This window comes from Malurus melanocephalus, unplaced genomic scaffold, assembly GCF_030028575.1.
Source record: "Malurus melanocephalus ecotype Western Australia unplaced genomic scaffold, MMel_1.1 scaffold_108, whole genome shotgun sequence".
In the NCBI taxonomy this organism is placed as follows: Eukaryota; Metazoa; Chordata; class Aves; order Passeriformes; family Maluridae; genus Malurus; species Malurus melanocephalus.
In genome coordinates this window covers 1,316,657-1,334,487 of record NW_026623340.1, presented here as the reverse complement: position 1 = coordinate 1,334,487, position 17,831 = coordinate 1,316,657, and the positions used below count along the sequence as shown (strand labels likewise).

Genomic DNA, 17,831 nt, shown 5'->3' with positions numbered 1-17,831 from the left:
GGTGTGCCTGGTCCAGCTGTTCTGTTTTCAAGGTGTGCATGTTCCTGCTGTTCCTGACGTGCTCCTTTGGCTGCCTCTCTCCCCAGGTGATCGAGGACAACACGGGCGTTCGGAGGGTGGTGGTGACGCCGCAGTCTCCGGAGTGTTTCCCTCCCAGTTACCCCTCGGCCATCTCACCAACCCATCACTTACCCCCCTACCTGGCACACCATCCCCACTTCATCCACAACTCCCACACGGCCTTCTACCCTCCTGTCACTGGACCTGGGGACATGCCACCACAGTTCTTCCCGCAGCATCATCTTCCCCCAACAATATACGGAGAGCAAGGTGAGCTGGGAGGAAGGGATGGCCTTTCATGCTTCTGTTCAGCAAGTTTTAAGGGCTGGGGGAACCAAGAGTAGGAGTGAAGTGGAGAACTTGCACAGTGGCTTTGTTTCATAGATGGAGCCCCCTTTTATATCCAGAGCAGTGGGGCTGTAACTATCCAGAGTATCAACTTTTATTTTGCCAACAAACACAAAACTGTTTTGGGCATGAATATGTTCAAGGTTCACAATCAAAGCAAAGCACAAAAAGGAGGATTGAASTATAGAGAAAAGCAGGAAATACTGTGATTCCTGCAAGCTGACCTGATTAGTTCAAGATAGAGTCATCCTTGGAGGGGGGAAGTGGGGATTGCATTTAATGAAGTGTATCTGAAGAGTGCACGTGATATTTATGATAATTCTCAAACTTTCTTTAGGTAGTTTTAATTCCCAAAGCTTCTACTTCATGTTACACTTCTTCTCTCCTTAGGCAGCACAACTGACATGATTGTAAAGTCTATTTGTACTGGGGAATTAAATTGCATGTAATCAGGGTTGTCAGCTTGAAACCAGCACATCTCAGCTTGTTCTGTCCAGTCAGGCCCTGAGGAAGAAAATGCTAAATTGCTCTGAACTTATGGAGGCTTTTTCCAAAAGTTCAATTCCCCCTGGATTTTTGCTTGAAATCYGTGTCCCTGAAATTCAAAGACTGAAAAGAAGGGGGAAAACTATCACCCTAATTGCTGTATTTTACACRCCCATCCAAAGTAAAATTCTATTGTCAAAGGAGCAGAGTTAATACAAAAAAATTGCAGAATAGTGTTTTCTCAAAAAAATCTCCAGAAACATCTGATGTAATTTCATTTGGAGATTGGCAGGGGGAAAAAAAAAACTCGGTGATTTTTGTATCTCTAAATTAACACGGGTGAACCGTTCCGTTTCAGAAATCATACCACTATACGGGATGTCCAGCTACATCACCAGGGAAGATCAGTACAGCAAACCACAGCACAAGAAACTGAAAGACAGGCAGATTGACCGCCAGAACCGCCTCAACAGCCCTCCCTCGTCCATCTACAAGAGTCACCTGGGCAGCTGCACCACGGTGTACAACGGTTACGCCAAGAGCCACAACGGGGCCACCAGTGGCAGCGGCGCCCCAACCCTCAAGAAACCCGAGCGCAGAGCCAGGAGCAGCCCAAAGTCCAGTGAGCAAGACCCACATGGTAAAAAGAGGGTTTTGTTTATTTTTAATTGATTTTTATTGCCCCCTGTCCGGCTCGTGACACGCTCTGTGTGCCAAGAAACGCTCCCACCCGCGCGTCGAGGCGGCGTTGCAAACTTAAACACGAGCGCTGGGCTGGCTGAGCTGGGTTTGTTTTGCAAGGTGAGCCCAGTGCCTCCCCAGCTTTCCTAAATACTCCCTTGGTAGATGCAGCACCATTCCCTTTTTATCTGTTGGAAGCAGAAATGCATTTTATGGGCAAGGTTTTAGTTTTATCTTGCTTTTCGGAGAGGCGTCTTGGCACTTGGCAAAAATCTTCAACCATATCTTTAACCAAATCTGACTATTGGGTGCTAGGTAAACCTAGTAAAGTTACTACAAAGTTTGGAGGTGATAGCTGAAAAACCAAGAGTTCTTTTTAGTGTAAGTTATATTAGCTGAAAACAAAGAAAACTGAGAAGAAATTCYTTAATGCTAGCCATTGGAAATAGTAGTCAAGTCATTCTGAGTCTTCAGTTTTCAGAGACTTGCCATTTTAAAATTTAAAACTTTACATGAACAACCCAATGTGTTGCTTTAATCAAATCTCATTTATTACAAGCCATTCTGCACACATCCTAGTTCTACCTAAATTTAGTTTAATAGTTTGTTACAATCCCTTGTAAACCTGCTTTTCTCTCTGCCTGTCTCTGCTGAGTGCTACAGCAGCAGCTGCCTTAAACTGTGATGTAGTAACCAAACTTACACCCAGTATGTGTAAGGATATTTATAATGGAGCATACTCTGAAATTTCCTGAGTGAAGTTATGCATATAAAATAGGTTTTTTCATTATCTATCCATAGTGTATATTTATATGGCTCTGGACTGAAAAGAAATCTATATGAAAATTAACTGTATCAATAGGCAAAGAGTGGGGGAAAATGCTGCTGGCATGGTAAGGAATGAGGATTTGCAGACGTGCTTCAGGGTCTTTAGAATTAGCAAGGAACTGTATTTGGGAATGCTGTAATCCAAGAAAATGAATCAGTGCTTTAGATTTTCTAGTTATTTCTTGCCAATCAGCTTATGTGAACTTTAGTGTTCTTATTTATGTTTAGGTGTTTGTCTGGGGTGGAATACCTGAGGTGTTTGAAGCACGTGTGTGAATAAACAATATTCATACCATATAGGTTCAGTGGGTACTGGCAGATCACTCCTGAAATAATCTAAAATCATTTAAAAGCATCTTGTCTAAGGGTTTCCTGCAGCCCTTGTGTTTGTCTGATTTGGTGCCTTGGAATAGGAGAATTTTATTCATACTAAAAGAAAAAAAAACAAAACGTAACTGTGGGCTTAAATGTGAGATTTTTGGCATCAAAATGTGTTATTTTAGTCRCACATGYATTTGTATATACAAATTTYTACAGAAGRGCCACAGAGGTTTCTTCAAAGCTCWCACCAAGCAGCCCCCTAAAATAAGCTCCCACTAGGTATTTACAAGCTTCTAATAATAGCTGCTGCTTTATATTGACCTTCTCTGTTTCTTCTTCAATTATTTGGGGRTTTATTGGTGAATACCTGACTAACATGGCCATACAGGTTATTGGGGTTAGAGTTAACAGCWTTCTGGGCACAGTTGTTAATTTGATTTACACTGCTGAGTCTGTTTAGAATAGCCAGGAAAATKATTGTGTCAGAAGCAACAAATAGCAAAAGGATTTAAACTTTCAGGTTTTGTGGATGTGTGTGTGTCTGTTCAAGCCTGCTAATAGTTAAAAACTTGATGGTGCCATGTGGCTGCTTCCAAAATTGCAGAATAGCCCGGAAAACCTATTTTTAGATACATAAATATATAAAAATGTGTATGTATATGTATAAAATCTGTGGAGAAGTCTTTATTTAGAAAACCACTTAACCAAAAAGCTCTTTAAGAGGCAAGTAGGAATGTATAAATTTGCAGTAAAACTTGGARTAAGGTGAAGGGGAGAGCTGGAGCTGAGGGCTTTATTTGCATGAATTTTTTAATTGGGATTGTGATGTGCTTGATAGCATATGATTCCATATTTGGCTGTGGGGGTTGGAAGTRCATGATCTTAAAGGTGTCTTTCAACCCTTTCATTTCAACTTTTCATTCTGGGATCCTATGAATAATATTGAAGAAAATGTCCAGCATACATTGCAAGGATAACTCTACCCTTTGCCTTGAAAAATCGCAGTACATGTGGTATTTAACTAAAAAAAATGTACTTTTTCCATCTAAATCTATACTCATTTCATATATTATGCCCATGAAATTTGAGTAAGTGCTCCAGGAAAATTCAATAACGTACAGCTTCCTTCCAATATTGAAAGAAGGAAGAGTTCCCCAAAAATCTGCTTCATCACTGRTGGAAGGAGTGGGGTGATAAATCATCAATAGTGAATGTGATCAGTACTGAAATTAAGTAAATTAAGTAAAAATCTGGAGTGCTTTTGTCACATCTTCAGTTGTGGATCCAACCTGTGCACCTCTGTCTGTGCTCTGTAAAAAATTAAAAATAAGTTTGTGCTTCTGTAATGCACCCTTATCCCAGGGTGGTTCTATAGCATAGCAACATCCTCTTTTTAGGGGAAATTTACAGTTTCAGATTAGGGATCTAAGTGCAATTCTGACCTTTTCCATTGACAGCATCATGTTATGCTGGGTGGTGCACTTGTAAATAAAGATTTCTAGTTGTGTTGGAAATAGGCTGTTTTAAGGCAAAAAAAAAAAGGAAACGGATGGCTTATAATTGACAGAAATTTTAGCAATTCTGAGTGTTTCTGGTAGGATGATGGATGGTGTCTTGTTCAGGCAGGAGGCTTGGATGCATGATGTAAGGATTCTGATTTAAAATCCACACTACAGTGTTTCTGCAGAGCTGTTTTAAAAACTGAATGGGAGAAGAGGGAGAGCAGGGTTGGGTTTTTTTTGTGGGTTGGTTTTTGTTTGGTTTTTTTTTTTTCATGAAGCAGCCTTGCCATGTAAAAAGAGCTGTAAGAGGAAATCCTGTYCCATTCATGCTGTCCTTTATGAATTTCTGTCTGAGTCACTTCCTTCTTGTGCACTCAGTGGTTCCCTCCTTGGTCATGCAGTGATCTGGTACTTGGAGAATTTCTGCAAGCACTGTGGGAACATAAGGAGTTTTGAGTATTCTTACAATGTTTTCGCCTATTCCCTAGTAAAACTTTTTTTTTTCCTCTTGGCAAATGAGATGAAAAAAGGTTTTAAGCTTTACTGAGGTCTGAAGAGCCTGAGATAGCAAAAACTAAAACACTTCAGCTTGGTGAAAGTGGGAAGCAGGCAATGGATTTGTGGAGTGCATCCTGTGTGGGAGCTGGGAGAACAAACAGACCCACCCTGGGCAGGAGCAGCTCTGAGCTGGCATATGCACCTTTATAAAAGTGTTCCTGAATATTTTTTTTGTTCTAATTTAAGAAGATTTGGTCTTAAACAGCATCAGAACAGGGCCCATATAGCCCAGCAGTGTGATGAAGATGATGCTGGTGGGGGAGCCTGGAAGCCTGAGCACATCCCACACACCTCTCCTGGCTCCTCCACCAGCATCCAGACCTGCCAGGCACCAGGGAGGGTCAAGCCCTGCCCATTCTTTGGGTGCTCACTTGCTCACCTCTTGTCTGTGAACTTGTCTAGCTCAGTTTTGAGAASCAGATTTGCTTTCAAGGTGAGGAATGCTGACTTGGTGTGCACTTGCCTGCTCCGAGCAGCTGCTTTCTGTGCTTTACACGTGGAGAAGGGAGGAAAAAACTAAAAAATCAAACTAATTAATTTACAATTAATTTACAATTAATTTACAATTTACAATTAACATCAACTAATTAACAATTAAAATCAACTAATAGTTCAGAGAGTTGTTGTAGGATATTGATAGATCCTAAACTTCTGTAGAACCGTTGAGTACAACCATAAACTTCTGTAGAACCATTGTATGAGTACAACCAGCTTAAAAACTCAGATGTTGCTTTGCTCTTGTGAAGGTTTTGTAAATCTGATTTTGTGCACTGAAGTAGCCTCCAGCTATTCCCAAAGGTGAAAATCACAGCTTCAAACTCCTGCCTGCAYTGCTGATGGAAATTTCTCAGGAGATGTGCCTAGCTCTGTGTGCTCATTTCTKTGAGGGAAATGAGTTGGGAATACATGGAAAATGGGTTTGGCAAGAGGAATTTCTGACAATGGTGATTTTATTTTGAAAACGTTTTAAAATAAGTGCTTAAATCATCAAAGCAGAAGTTCTGAGGTGAAGAAATACCCCCAGGTGCCCTTGGGTGGTGTGGGATGTGCTCTGCAAGCTGCTAAGAAGTGATGCAGGGTGGGTGACGTCTGAAAAACCAGAGCTGAGCATTCTTGGTGTAGCCCCATCCTGTTCTCTTTGAATCTTCTGTGTAACATTTAAATATACTTAGGAAAAACGTAGGTTTTTTTCTATTTTTATTTAACTGTATCAAGTTGTTGTTGTTTTAATCCAGAGCCTGTGAATTAAAGGGAAATTGAAAGAGCTGTGATTCAGTGCAGACAGGAACCAGGCGAAGTTCCTCTTCTTACTCATTCTAGATCCTGTCAATTCTTTTCTATTTTGGTCCTGAATCCATTTTGCTTATTGAGTCATACATTTATCTGTGCCCGTATATCCTATAGATTTAAAAGCTTTAAAGAGTAGTTTCATCACTTTTGGTCCATGTAAGCAAAGAGGATGAGAAATACTAGCAATACATGTAAATTTTATGCTCTTTTAGCCAGAAATTGATGATTTGGTACATACTAATAGAGTTTTGTTTTATCAGTGTGGRCAAAATTGGTCATAGAGGTTTTTTTTCTGCTGCCATACAAAATTCCTCCCTCTTAATGCAGCTTCTCTGATGTCCCTAAATGTGTTTGCTTCTATAAAATAAGGAGTTTCAATAAGATTGTCTCCTGAAAACAACCTGTCAAAACTGACACACTGATTTTAATAATAACATGGAAAAAAACACTCTGAAGAGTAAAATACATCTTTCAGACCAAGTGAGTTTTAGTATTATAGCAAATAATGCAATGTGAAAAATARTATTTAGTGGAATCAGAGATGTGTTGAATCTTGTGAGCATTGATCAGCATCACATATGAAATTTAAATGGTGTTTCTGTTCCTACTGCAATTTTTTTAATAGTTTTAGCCATTAATGYTACTTGGCTGAATTCTTCAGACTTACATCTGATTAGAAATAGGGTTTGTGTGTTCTGTGCTGTTTTCCTGTAAGAGGAAATGGGATGCATTAATTAGGGAATAGTCTGAACTTGAGTAACCGCCGTTGATTTGCGACACCCGGAATTTCCAGTGTGATATTCTCGTGCCTTGACCTTATCTCCCACATCATGACTGAGCTTGTGCTTTTTTTTGTTTCTGTTTGGAAATATGCCTGCCTCTTCAACAGTTGGGTTTTTTTTTTTGGCATTTTCTCTAAAATAATAGTCTGTGAGTTGTTGGTTCTGGCRTCTGAGTGTCAGATACACCTTTGTGTACCACACTGAGCTCCATYAGCTGGGCCACACAGATTGTCACCAAGTGACATTTTGCCTAATAGTCACGTAAATAACCACTTAAGTGAGCTTTGTATGGACTGGTGGGTGTATTGGAAACATATTGCAGGGTTCAGGTAGAGTACGTGACCAAGTTCATGTCAGTCTGTGTGCCTGAAAGAATTTATCTAGACCAGGCTTAATTTGTGACTTTTCTTCAGCAAAATGGATGGCTGAAATAAATGTTTATCCAGCATCACTGTGTCGAGGGAGGGAAACAAATCTCTGCTTCCTCTGCTGTCTTGAAGTTTAACTTATATCACAGGGCTTTGAAGGAGAAAGGTAAAAGCTGAATATCAGAAATGGTGATGGAAAGCAAACCCACACCCCGTGCCAGTGACTCCCTGCCTCTGCCACAGCCTTGCCCAGTTCCAAACCCAGCAGGGTTTTGCTTTGAGCTTTGCTTTTTGCCTGTGGGTGCTTCCTCCTCAGGCATCTTGACCAACTCTTTCCCAGAAGCTCCCTGGTGCAGAATAATTTCCAGGAATTTGCAAGCCTGTGAAGTCTTGTCTGCATGTGACAGGTCACGAACACAGAGGTATTTTCCTGGTGTGTCCAGGAGCAAACCCAAAGTTTATGGGAAGCCTGAATGGTGTGGCATTCCCACCTTCTTTCACACCACACTGCTTTGTTAGCACGGAGTTCCACGAGCTGGGAAGGGCTGAACCAGGGAGAGAGGAGATATATTCTATTTTTGTGCACTTATCTTGAAAGACTAAAGAACCAGCTTCATAATTCCAGCACTAGAAGCTGTAGATAAGAGATTCTCTTCATCAGCTAAGTGGGARCATCTCTTAATTTAATTGCACAATAGTCTCCCATCTTCAGTGTCAGCTGTTTTTGAAGATGAATAGAAATGCCTCGAACTTGGTTTCCCTCAGACTTTTTGTACCTGAAAATGCAGAGAGAACAGGGGGGTAGCCATGGATACAGGTGATGCAGCGTGGTTATGGGATGCTCTGATGGTCTGTTTTGAGGCACAAATGGGGCAGAATGGCTCAGCACAGTTCTGGTTAYATTTTGCAGTCTCTTCACAGCAGCTGTGACAAAATCAACTTCCTTTGGAGCTCCCTGACCTTCCTACATGTGCAAGAAGCACAGCTCCCAGCCCAGTGAGGAATGGGTAGGACATTTCTAGTAAGGAGTGGGGAAATCTGGCTCCAGGGCCCGCACTGGACCTGATTGTGGTCTTAAAAACCCTTTTGGCAGTGGCTGGGGTTTCACCCCAAAGCTGTTTTCCCCAATCCTGATGAGTTTCTGTAGATTCTCATATTTTTATTCCCATCTGYTTTTATCCCTCCCTGCCTGATTTTGCCAGCAGGATCTCCTTGGCAGGGCGAGCTGGAGAAGCTGTCTGCTCCATCATTTATCAGGAAGTCAGTGCTGAATGATGTAAGGCACAGCCTCTTCCCCCWGAGGATCTTCATATTATCTCAAGAATTTGCAGCTTCTGCTGCAACTGAYAGTCCACTCCAGAAGGCTGAAATCTGAACCTTTTTCCTAGGAGTTTACATAATTTATAGGTACCCACCTAACAGGAAAAAAAAAAGTCATACAAAGTACATTTCATCCTGCTTAAATGCTCACAGATTAAACCTCTGTGTCAGGGAGAAGAGTTACACCAAGATTTCAGAGCTTCAGAGCAAGATAAGCAGTGTGTAGCCTCACCAGTCAGGAGGAGATAACATGGACCACCAACAAAGGTTTCCCTTATTTGGCAATATCTGGGACTTKGAGCCAAAAAGGAGAGAGGGTATTTATAGGGAAGAGGTAGAACATTTCCTCCCTCCAGACTATAAAAAATAAAGCACRTTTAAGTCTAATGATTTAATGAACAACACTTATTTGTATAGCCAGATGTTCTGAACAATGCCCATCTGTATTTCCAGCTGGATTTGCAAAGGTGGTGAAATGAAATTTCATGTCCCCCTGAAGTTAATGGGATTTGTTTACTGAACTCTCTTAGGCTGTGCTTCAAACCCYATCAGTTACTTTTCTGAGGAAGGGGTGGAATTTGATTTCCAAAGTTTTTTGCGACCTCCCCTTGTAAGGGGTGGGAAAATCTGAATGCAGGGTGATGCTCTTGAGTGTTGCAGTTAGCAGAAAGGATAAACACTGTTTGAAAACAAAGCAGTCATTTCAATTTTCTCCAAGGTCTATTATAAAAGATTTTGTCCTGAAGCTTGAGTTTGGCTTTTTTCTTGCTTTTTTGTTTTTGGTTTTTTTTTCCCTCTAAGGAGCTGTGCTTAGAAGCAGCTGCCTTGATTTACTGTGCTTCATGTGACTTGTGCCCGAATTTCATCTCAGCAATGAAATCCAGAATGAGTTGAAATTCCTGTAGCTTTGTTGAATCCTTCCCAGCTAGCAGTAATCAGGTGGATATTTCTGTGAAATATTTTAAATATTTGGAAGGGTTCTTAGTGGTGAAACTGCTTGTGCAAATATCCAAGATCGCATTTTGCCCTCATCCCATACAGTTCTTTCAGCTGCGTAGCAGAAAGCTGTACAGACATTTTAGATCAGGTTTTTWAAATGTTCTCGAGTTCATTCTTCCCATCTCAGGCATGGGAGGGCACAGACAAGATTACATCAGCCTTTTTGATTTCTGCATTTCAGAAATTTAGCCCCCAGTCTTTATTAAATGTTCTGTTTAATATCATTCTAGCTCACATAGTCATAGTTCATCCTTCAGWCTTGACTGCAAAACAATTTAGGCTGGGATTGCTTGAGTCAGTTGATTGTCATCTGTCACAAGGAAGAGAATTTATTTCTGTTCTGCTGTCAATCTGTAGGTGTTTGGGTTGATTGAAAGAGAGGAGGGGAAGCTCTTTGCCTTCCTCCATCTCTGAGCTGTGGTTACTGGGCTGAGTAGAAAGAAAAAAAGGTTCTTTGGTTTCTGGGATTGCTGTGATCTCCTCCACCACCCATTGCAATTTCATTGTATCCTAGTTTTCATCTGGAAAAATAGGTCAGAAATTTACATTGGTAACAGAAGAGCTTAGGTTGGGGTTCATTCAAAGAATATWGTAACTGCAGCCCCTCTCTAGGTTACCATTGAAAAATCCCAGGGCAGGCTCCATGAGAAATCTTTCCCTTTCTAGCATTACAATTTGGAATGGTTGTATTTAAAAAAAAAATTTAAAACGCCCACAATTTTTTTTTCTGTGGAATCTGACATCTTTTAAAGATATGCAAATAGTGCAAGTAGTGCATAGAAATAAAATTTCTGCTGTAATGTAAATGTTTAGACAAAATCAAGAACAAAAGATGACACATTTTCTGCTTTGATCCTGTTTTAGGGCAAGCTTTCCCTGCTTACTTGCCCATAGAGGATGAATATCTTTCTTTGCTCTGACTCTATTCTTGAGACAGAAACAGGGTTTGTTCCTAAAACCCAGCATCCCAAAGCATTCCCCATTGCCCACCATGAAATCTAAAGAAGGCGTCGTTTCTTTGATTCGAGCAAGGCTGAAGAGTTGTAGCTGAGGGCAAAATTTGGCTTGTGGTTGGTTATTTTCTTAATTTTTTTTGTAGTTTGTGACGGGCAGTGCTGTTCCTCTGCACGGGGGAAGTGTTCCTATTGTTGCAGCAATCACAGTGGCTTTGTGAGGGTCGCTGCCAAGGAAGTTGTTAATTTTGGCTGAGGTGCTCTGTTTAATCCCCAGCAAGTTTGGAGCTCCTATGGAGTCTGTTTTGGCTGTGCTGTAGGGTTGTTTTTCTGTGCAAATATGCAGTTCTGCAGGTTATTTTGCTAGTTTGGTGTTTGATGGGGAAAATTTTCTTATTGTGTAACAGGCAGATTAGCARAGGGTTTTATGGCCAGAATTGCCTGTGGTGGTATTTTTGAACGTCAAGAAGGAGTTTTATTTTGTGTTCAATACTGCTGCCATTGTCCCCCTACACTGGGGATAGTATTTCAGAGGGAAATATTTCCTCATTGGCATGAGGCAGCAGACAGAGGATTTTAAAAGCCAGGCTGGAGGCTCGTTAGTCTGTGTTCATTAGGAATTGTGATTTCCACCTCAATTCTTGGGAGTGCAGTGCTCAGTGTGACTGTCCCAGCAGACAGAGCCATGCCTTTGGTGGGATGCAGTCACTGTCAGTGACCCAGTTGGGAAGAGAAGATTCATTCTTGGTGTTGTCAAACTCTGCTTTTTGTCAGTGCAAGGAGGAGTTGTGAGGTTCCTTCCCCTGTCCTTGTTTGTGGTGCTCAGGCTCCCACTTTGCCTGACTGTGAGAATCAGGCTCCCTTAAGTCCTGGCACCTTTCTGAGAGGAAATCTCCTCTCTGTAAATACCAGGTGATGTAATTTTACAGGTGCTATCAGACACTCTCCTGAGCTGCTGTTTCACACCTTAAGACATGTGGATATCTCAGCTGTGCTGCTGCCCATCCCCTGTTCCTGCTCTGAGCTGGGGAAACCTGTGGAGATTTTATGGCCGTGTCACCTGAGGTGCTGGTGACAGCAAGGTGCAGCTCTGCAGAGTTCCATCTCATCCTGAATTCCTCAAATTGCCAAATTCCTCAGCCTGGAGAGAGCAGCCCTTGAGTGTGGCCAAGGCTGGCCAGGCAGGGGGTCCCAGGAGGAGAAATGAGAGGGACAAAGCAGGAAGCAGCACCCAAATTAATGGAAGGGATTRAGGGTTAGGAAATTCCATGGATCCCAAGTATTGCACAAAATGATGAGGAGAGTGAAGAACACCGTTGTTCCTGGGAAAAGATTAGCGTTTGTTGGCAAAGTTTGTGGCGAAAAATAAACATCAGCCAGGAGGAAACCTGGAAAGTGGGAGTCAGGAGCTCCAAGAACATTTTAGAAGGAACTTTCAGTCTCCTTGACCAGAAGGTGGAGGGCTGGACACTGCTTTGTTTATCTGCAAAACTCTTACTGTCTTCCCAAACCCCCATAGTGTTGGAGTTGCTGTAACAGAATAGCAAAAGGSAAGCTGCCGAAAATAAAAAGAAAAAATATTTTGACACAGAAATAAAGCAAGTGGAAAGGATGAAAAGAGAGCGCTCCAAGAGGAGGTGCTGTGTGTGAGTGGTTTGTTGTTCCAGCCGATCCAGCTCGGGTTCTGTGGTTATGTCATTGTTTAATTTGGTTCCTTCAATCCCTGCTGGCCATGGCCATCCCCTGATTTTGGGAGATGCACAAAGCGCCCGCTGGAGATGTCAGACAGCTGATGGAGAGGGGGCTGCTGTGTTTTACTAAGAAAGCCCTTTGCTGCCTTCTGATGGACCCACTGCGTGGTCACAGTAGGAGCTCGCTCAGATCTTCAGCCAGTGAAGTAGGAGTTGTTTTTGCTGTCTTCCAGCAGTAGCTGYGAAAAGCAGAGGAAAAACAAACCCAACGTGTCACTTATCCTCCGTTTGTCCCTTGCATCCAGGATTTGATTTTCCTTGTTGGTTGCTACTGATGTTATTTTCTGTCTTCCATCCCGATGAAAAATATAGATCCAAACAATAATGGAGAGGCAGGGAGGATTGGGTGCCCTTACATTTATTTTTAAAACACTTTTTAGCCCAGGTGACTTCATTATGTGCATCTGAATTCTTCCACATCTGCACCTTATCCATGTGATAGCAAGTACCTTTGGTTAAAGAATAAGCTGTGAATTTCCAGATATTTTGGAGTATCCTGTCCCATGGACAGTAGGATAGTGAAGAGTCAAGGTGAAACTAGAAGGTCAATAGATGTGGGTTATGGCCAGGACATCTCTGAATAATGGGATTAAATTTATTCCTAAATCACGGTGATGTGGAGGCAGAACATTTCAGTTATCCTTTGCTTTATTGTCCCAGTGAATCAGGATGACTAGAGATTTGATTTTTTTTTGATTTTACATTCTGAAAATGTGATTTTCTGGAGTTTATACAGGGRTTTTGTTCTGTTTGTCTTCAGTTATTCAGGGAGTGGAATGATGGGGTTTTTTTGCTATTTATATATGATTTTGTCTTTAAGGACAAATAATGAGGGATAAACTTCTAGGCATAAATTCAAGTGTAGCAGCAGTGGGAAGGCACTTAGAAATGGAAAAATTGTGATACACTCATGCACAGCAATTTTTAAAGAATTAGAATGTCTTAACAATTGTATCTAAAYGTGGATAATTTCAATCTCTACCTTTGTCAGGGGAGCCATAGCTGTTTTATTATTGGTCTTTATTAGTTTCCTTGTAATGAACAGAAATTTGAAATATTTAACCTTTAGAAATCTCCAGGAATTTGTAGGCATAATTAATGATCKTCCATGGTGTTTTACAGGTTCAGTATGGTATGATTGACTGTTTCGAATACAAATTTGGGKTTTTTTTCACAAGTTTTTTATTCCAAAGGGCTCCCTTTTTTGCCCAGTTTGGAAGTGGTGCTGGGAAAAGTTGTGTAAAGTGCCATGTGTGATGCAGGATTTGCCTTTCCCAGTGTCACATCTGTCAGCCAGCAGCAGCCTGGCAGTTTATCMATGACCCTGCCCTGGGCTGGGCTGCCTTTCTGACAGACTGAAAAGCTGCATCAAACTGGATTAGGCAGGAATTTGTCCCAGGTCTAATTTTATTCAATATTTTCATTAAGGACTTGAAGGATGGAGTAAGGATTGAGGTTTATTAAATTATAGTCCATATCAAGCTCTGATAGGGTTGAGAGTGCTTGATGGGTCAGGGAAGGAGAGCTCTGAAATGGCCTTCAAGGAAAAACTTTGATCAAGGCAAGAGCCACGTACTGCACTGCAGCTAGTTGTTCTCAAACCTTCTGGTTTTTTTAAATAATGTGGTAATTCTGGGAGGAATAGTAGATTACAAACCCCAAGAGTCAAGGAAGGAGTTTCAGGTGCAGCAGGAAAGTGGAGATGATCTTCCCAGCAATGAGGGGAGTAAGATGCTGTGGTAGTTCACCCATCTGAGAAGTTTGCAGGTTACCATGATCCTGGGGCAGAGTTAATTTATTTAATTTTCATTTATTCTTAAAGAATGGGCTAGGAGCCATCTCAGAGCAATGCTTTGGGCACAGATGATGGTGTTTCAGTGTAGGAGGATGGACTCTGGCTGTGTCACATCCCCTGTGCTCCTGCTTTCTGTGACTCAGCTGCTGCGTGACATCTGCAGCTTTAGGTTTGTTCWTGTACAGGGAGTTTATTAACTTAGATTTCTGCAATTCCCTGAAAGCCTGCATGTGTTCCTCTTGCTGTCTGAAGCTTTGACATCGGCAGGCAGCTCACAGAGGAGCTGGGCTGTGTTTTGAAGAGTTCATTTTCTCGGGGGCTGTAGGTTGTGCTGTACGTGACTGATGAAAGATCTTTCCCAGCATTAAAGCCGGTCACAGCCCCGATAAATCTGGAACAAATTCTCAGAAAGCATGTCGTGTTATGACTGGCATATCTGTGAGCGTGGAGCTCTGCTTGAGAATCAGACTCAAAAGTTTGCAAAGTGCTGGTGCTGATGTCATTCCCTTGGAATGGAAAGGCTGTTGAAACAGTAAATACTTTCTGTGGCCAGAAGCTAAGGCTTGAGCTGGACCTTTTCCTCTCTTTGGAGGAAAGAATGCAGAACAAACCTAAAATGTGTATTTGCAATGGGAAAATCTTAATTAGTTTAGAGATTTTAGCTATTTCAGACCATTTGCATACACAGCTGCTGTTCATGCAAACATGTAAACTATTGATGGAAACTTCAAGCTTACCTTGAACTGACTTTTTTCCGTTTTTTGAAAGCTGGGCTTGGTGTTCAAAAGTATGGTTGGAAAGAGCTGAAAATTATATTTGTACTGTACGTGCAGAAAGGAACATAGACACAGGCTACCAGAAGCACAGAATAAAAAGCTTTAGTTCAGCAGGACTTGACACTGAAACCCTGTTAGCACCAAACAGCTGCTGGGAAAGTGCTTAATCTTTAGGGGCATTTACTCCTGGTTGTATCTATGGAGTTTTGTTTATGATTCAAAACTCTGAAAAAAAAAAAAAAAAAAAGAGAGGACTGAGACACAAACCTCGATGTGGTCCAGATCTTTCAGCTTGATTTTCTGCAATAAAAGATGAGTGTGAAACATTGGATCCAAAGAACCCACAGCCTGGGAATTGGAGTTTAATGCTGGAGCTTGGGAGTGCTGTAAYATCCCTCAGACAGGGAGATTGACTGGGTAACTCAGAGTTTTGTGCTGTCCCTCACAGGACCCCATCGAGCATTCATGAGGAATTCATCCCCACCCCCAGCTTCCTCCTAGGAGGAAGAGTTTTGCCATGACAGATGTGGGGAACAGATGTTGGGAGGAAAAGTTAAAATGGGACAATGACCTGAGGTATGGGTTGGGCTCTTCCTCACWGTGACTGAGCTCCTGTTCCCCATGGCACTGGGGAAAGCAGCTCCTGCTGCCTGTCCCTGCAAGCCCCAGAGCTTTCCTGTCTGATATTCAGGGTTCAATTCAGGTGAGGGAGAGGAAGGGACAGAGACTGAAATGCAAATCGACTGTCTGTTCTTCATGGATGATCAGTCCTTGGTAGGTGAATCATGCTCAGCCACCCACCACCTTTCCTGAGCAGTTCTAGGTAGATTTTTTGAACCCGAATCTGCTGTTTTGCATCAAGGCTTGCCCATTTCTTGCTGCTGTTCTCCCCCACTTTCCCACCACTGTTTTCCATCTGTGTGTCCGGGGGTTGCTCATGCTCCTTGTCCCCAAATGCTCCAGTGAGTTAATCTAGAACACAGCCCTCGGTGACTGCTGAGTAACAGCAGAGAGAAAAGCCTGGAGAAAARCCTTCAGCAGCTCTGTGTTATCAGACAGGACATTATCAGATGGTTTCTTTCCTTTTCTCTCATCCTCTATTGCAGAAAGCTTTCTGCTCTCTGTTGGCTCAGAAGGAAGATGTTGATTCTTGAGTGAGGTTGGCAGGTCAGTCCCTATGAGGAGGGATTTGGGACTGGTCTCGTTCTCCTTAGCTTAGTCTAGCTCAGGAGACTGTGAATAATTATGTTTATTACAGAAATGAAGTCAGCTATCCATAGAAGTCTGAGATCTTTTTTTATGGCTCTTGAAATGGGAAAGGAAGTATTTGAAATACTGTAAATACTGTAATACTTGATAACCACTCCTGAGGTCCCCTTTCAGCCTGAGCAGTTCACTGAATTTATTACAGACATCAGTTGGGGGTATTTATTGCTTTCTGCCTTTAATTTAATATTTGCTTTATTTTCACAGGGCATTATTTGTTCTGTGTTCCCCATTGCCCCTCTCCCTCTCCCCAAAGTCTGTGAAGACGACTTCTCTTCTTCCAGCTCTAGCTTATCTRTGCAAACACCTGGTGGCATAAATGTCCATATTGACCCCATAAATGTCCACGTGTCTGTAATAACCTCAGGCTTCTGTATCTGGTACCCAGAGCCTTCTCTGTGTGGACAAGATCCATAGCTGGGACATCAGTGGGAAAGATTTCCTGAGTAGGACTGTTCATTGACAAGTTTGAAGTACTTAAATTATTATTTATTTGCTGGGTGTACCCACCTCCCTTAGGTCTTGGAGTGAGTTCCTGTGCCTGGAGCAGTTTGAACCCTGAGCCCTGAACTGCAGAGCAGTCACCTTTCATGGGAGAGGGAAGTGAGATTTCTTTGGGCTTTGGGGTTTGTTTTCCTCTCCTGCTCAGTGCGACAGAGCATCCTTTCTAGAAAGCAGAGAGAGGAAGGAAAATTCAGTCCACATGTTTGGGATTTAAGGTTGAGAATGATTCACGCTCAGCTTCTGGGGGTTGTAATTAGGGGTGACATAATAACCATAAACTTTCGATAAAATAGTAGCAGCTTTTTTGTTGCACTCTGAGCTGCAGAAGCTGCTTCTGATTAGGATCCCTTTGAGATAAGCCTGCAGGATCTCCACAGTTTGCAGATCTGGCTCCAGGCTTTTTTTTGGCACAGTTCAACTTCTTTACTGATGCCAAAAGGAACCCTGAATTCTGAAACACCCCAAATTTTGACATTTTCACTTGGATCAGCACCTCTGCCTTTTCCTTGGCCATTTTAGTCCATCTGTGTMGTTTTGAAGTCAGTATTATCTGATTCTGGTTCAATCCTGCCAGTTTGTGCTCTTTATAGTGCTCTGAGGGTTATCTGCTATGCAAGAAAAACAATCTTGCTATCCTCCACGTCTCCTGAAATATTACTACTCCTTTCTTTTCCAAGTGGCTGAGACTAAAAGGAATCCAGGAATGTGTGCAGCAGGAGATCTGTCATTCCCACTCCACACCAAGGTGCATTCTTGTAGGGAGAGATGGGCATTTACACTGGAATTCTGCCACCAGCATCCAGCCAATTCTATTTTTTGGCAGTCGAGCACATGGAATTTTTAAAAAGAAGATGTACTTTTTTAAAGCAGGTCACAGACAAAAATAAAGACACATTCTTGGGCTACGAGAAGTAGGTCAGGTTTTGGGGGAATCATTAGTGAAAGCTGTTGATCTGATCCCACCTGTTTATTAATGTTTTTTGCTTCCTGTGCCAAGTACGTCTGGCTCATTTTTGCTTTAGGTGAGATATGTTCTTCTGCTTCGYTGAGCAAACTTTTTGCATTAACATTTTAAAAAAGAAAAATATAAAGAAAAAAACCCCAGGAAAATATGTTCCTAGTTTTCCATTAGAGAATACTGTAGTGGAAAGTGAGGCCTCTCTGTGCTGTCGTCCAAAAGGAATAAAGCTGCTTTGTGTCACCTCATTACTCTAAGCTGATGTTTTACCTCGAGATTGTTTTT

The 17,831-nt window shown here is 41.9% G+C and overlaps 1 protein-coding gene across 1 annotated transcript in view; it reads left to right on the top strand.

Moving 5' to 3' along the window:
• Window positions 1–17,831, top strand: part of FNDC3B (fibronectin type III domain containing 3B) — a 171,717-nt gene that overhangs the window by 95,352 nt on the left and 58,534 nt on the right. The window contains exons 5-6 of the mRNA XM_057369416.1: window positions 87–330; window positions 1,253–1,534. Of these exons, the coding sequence (XP_057225399.1) occupies window positions 87–330; window positions 1,253–1,534 (526 nt within the window). The remainder of the gene's footprint in view (window positions 1–86; window positions 331–1,252; window positions 1,535–17,831) is intronic.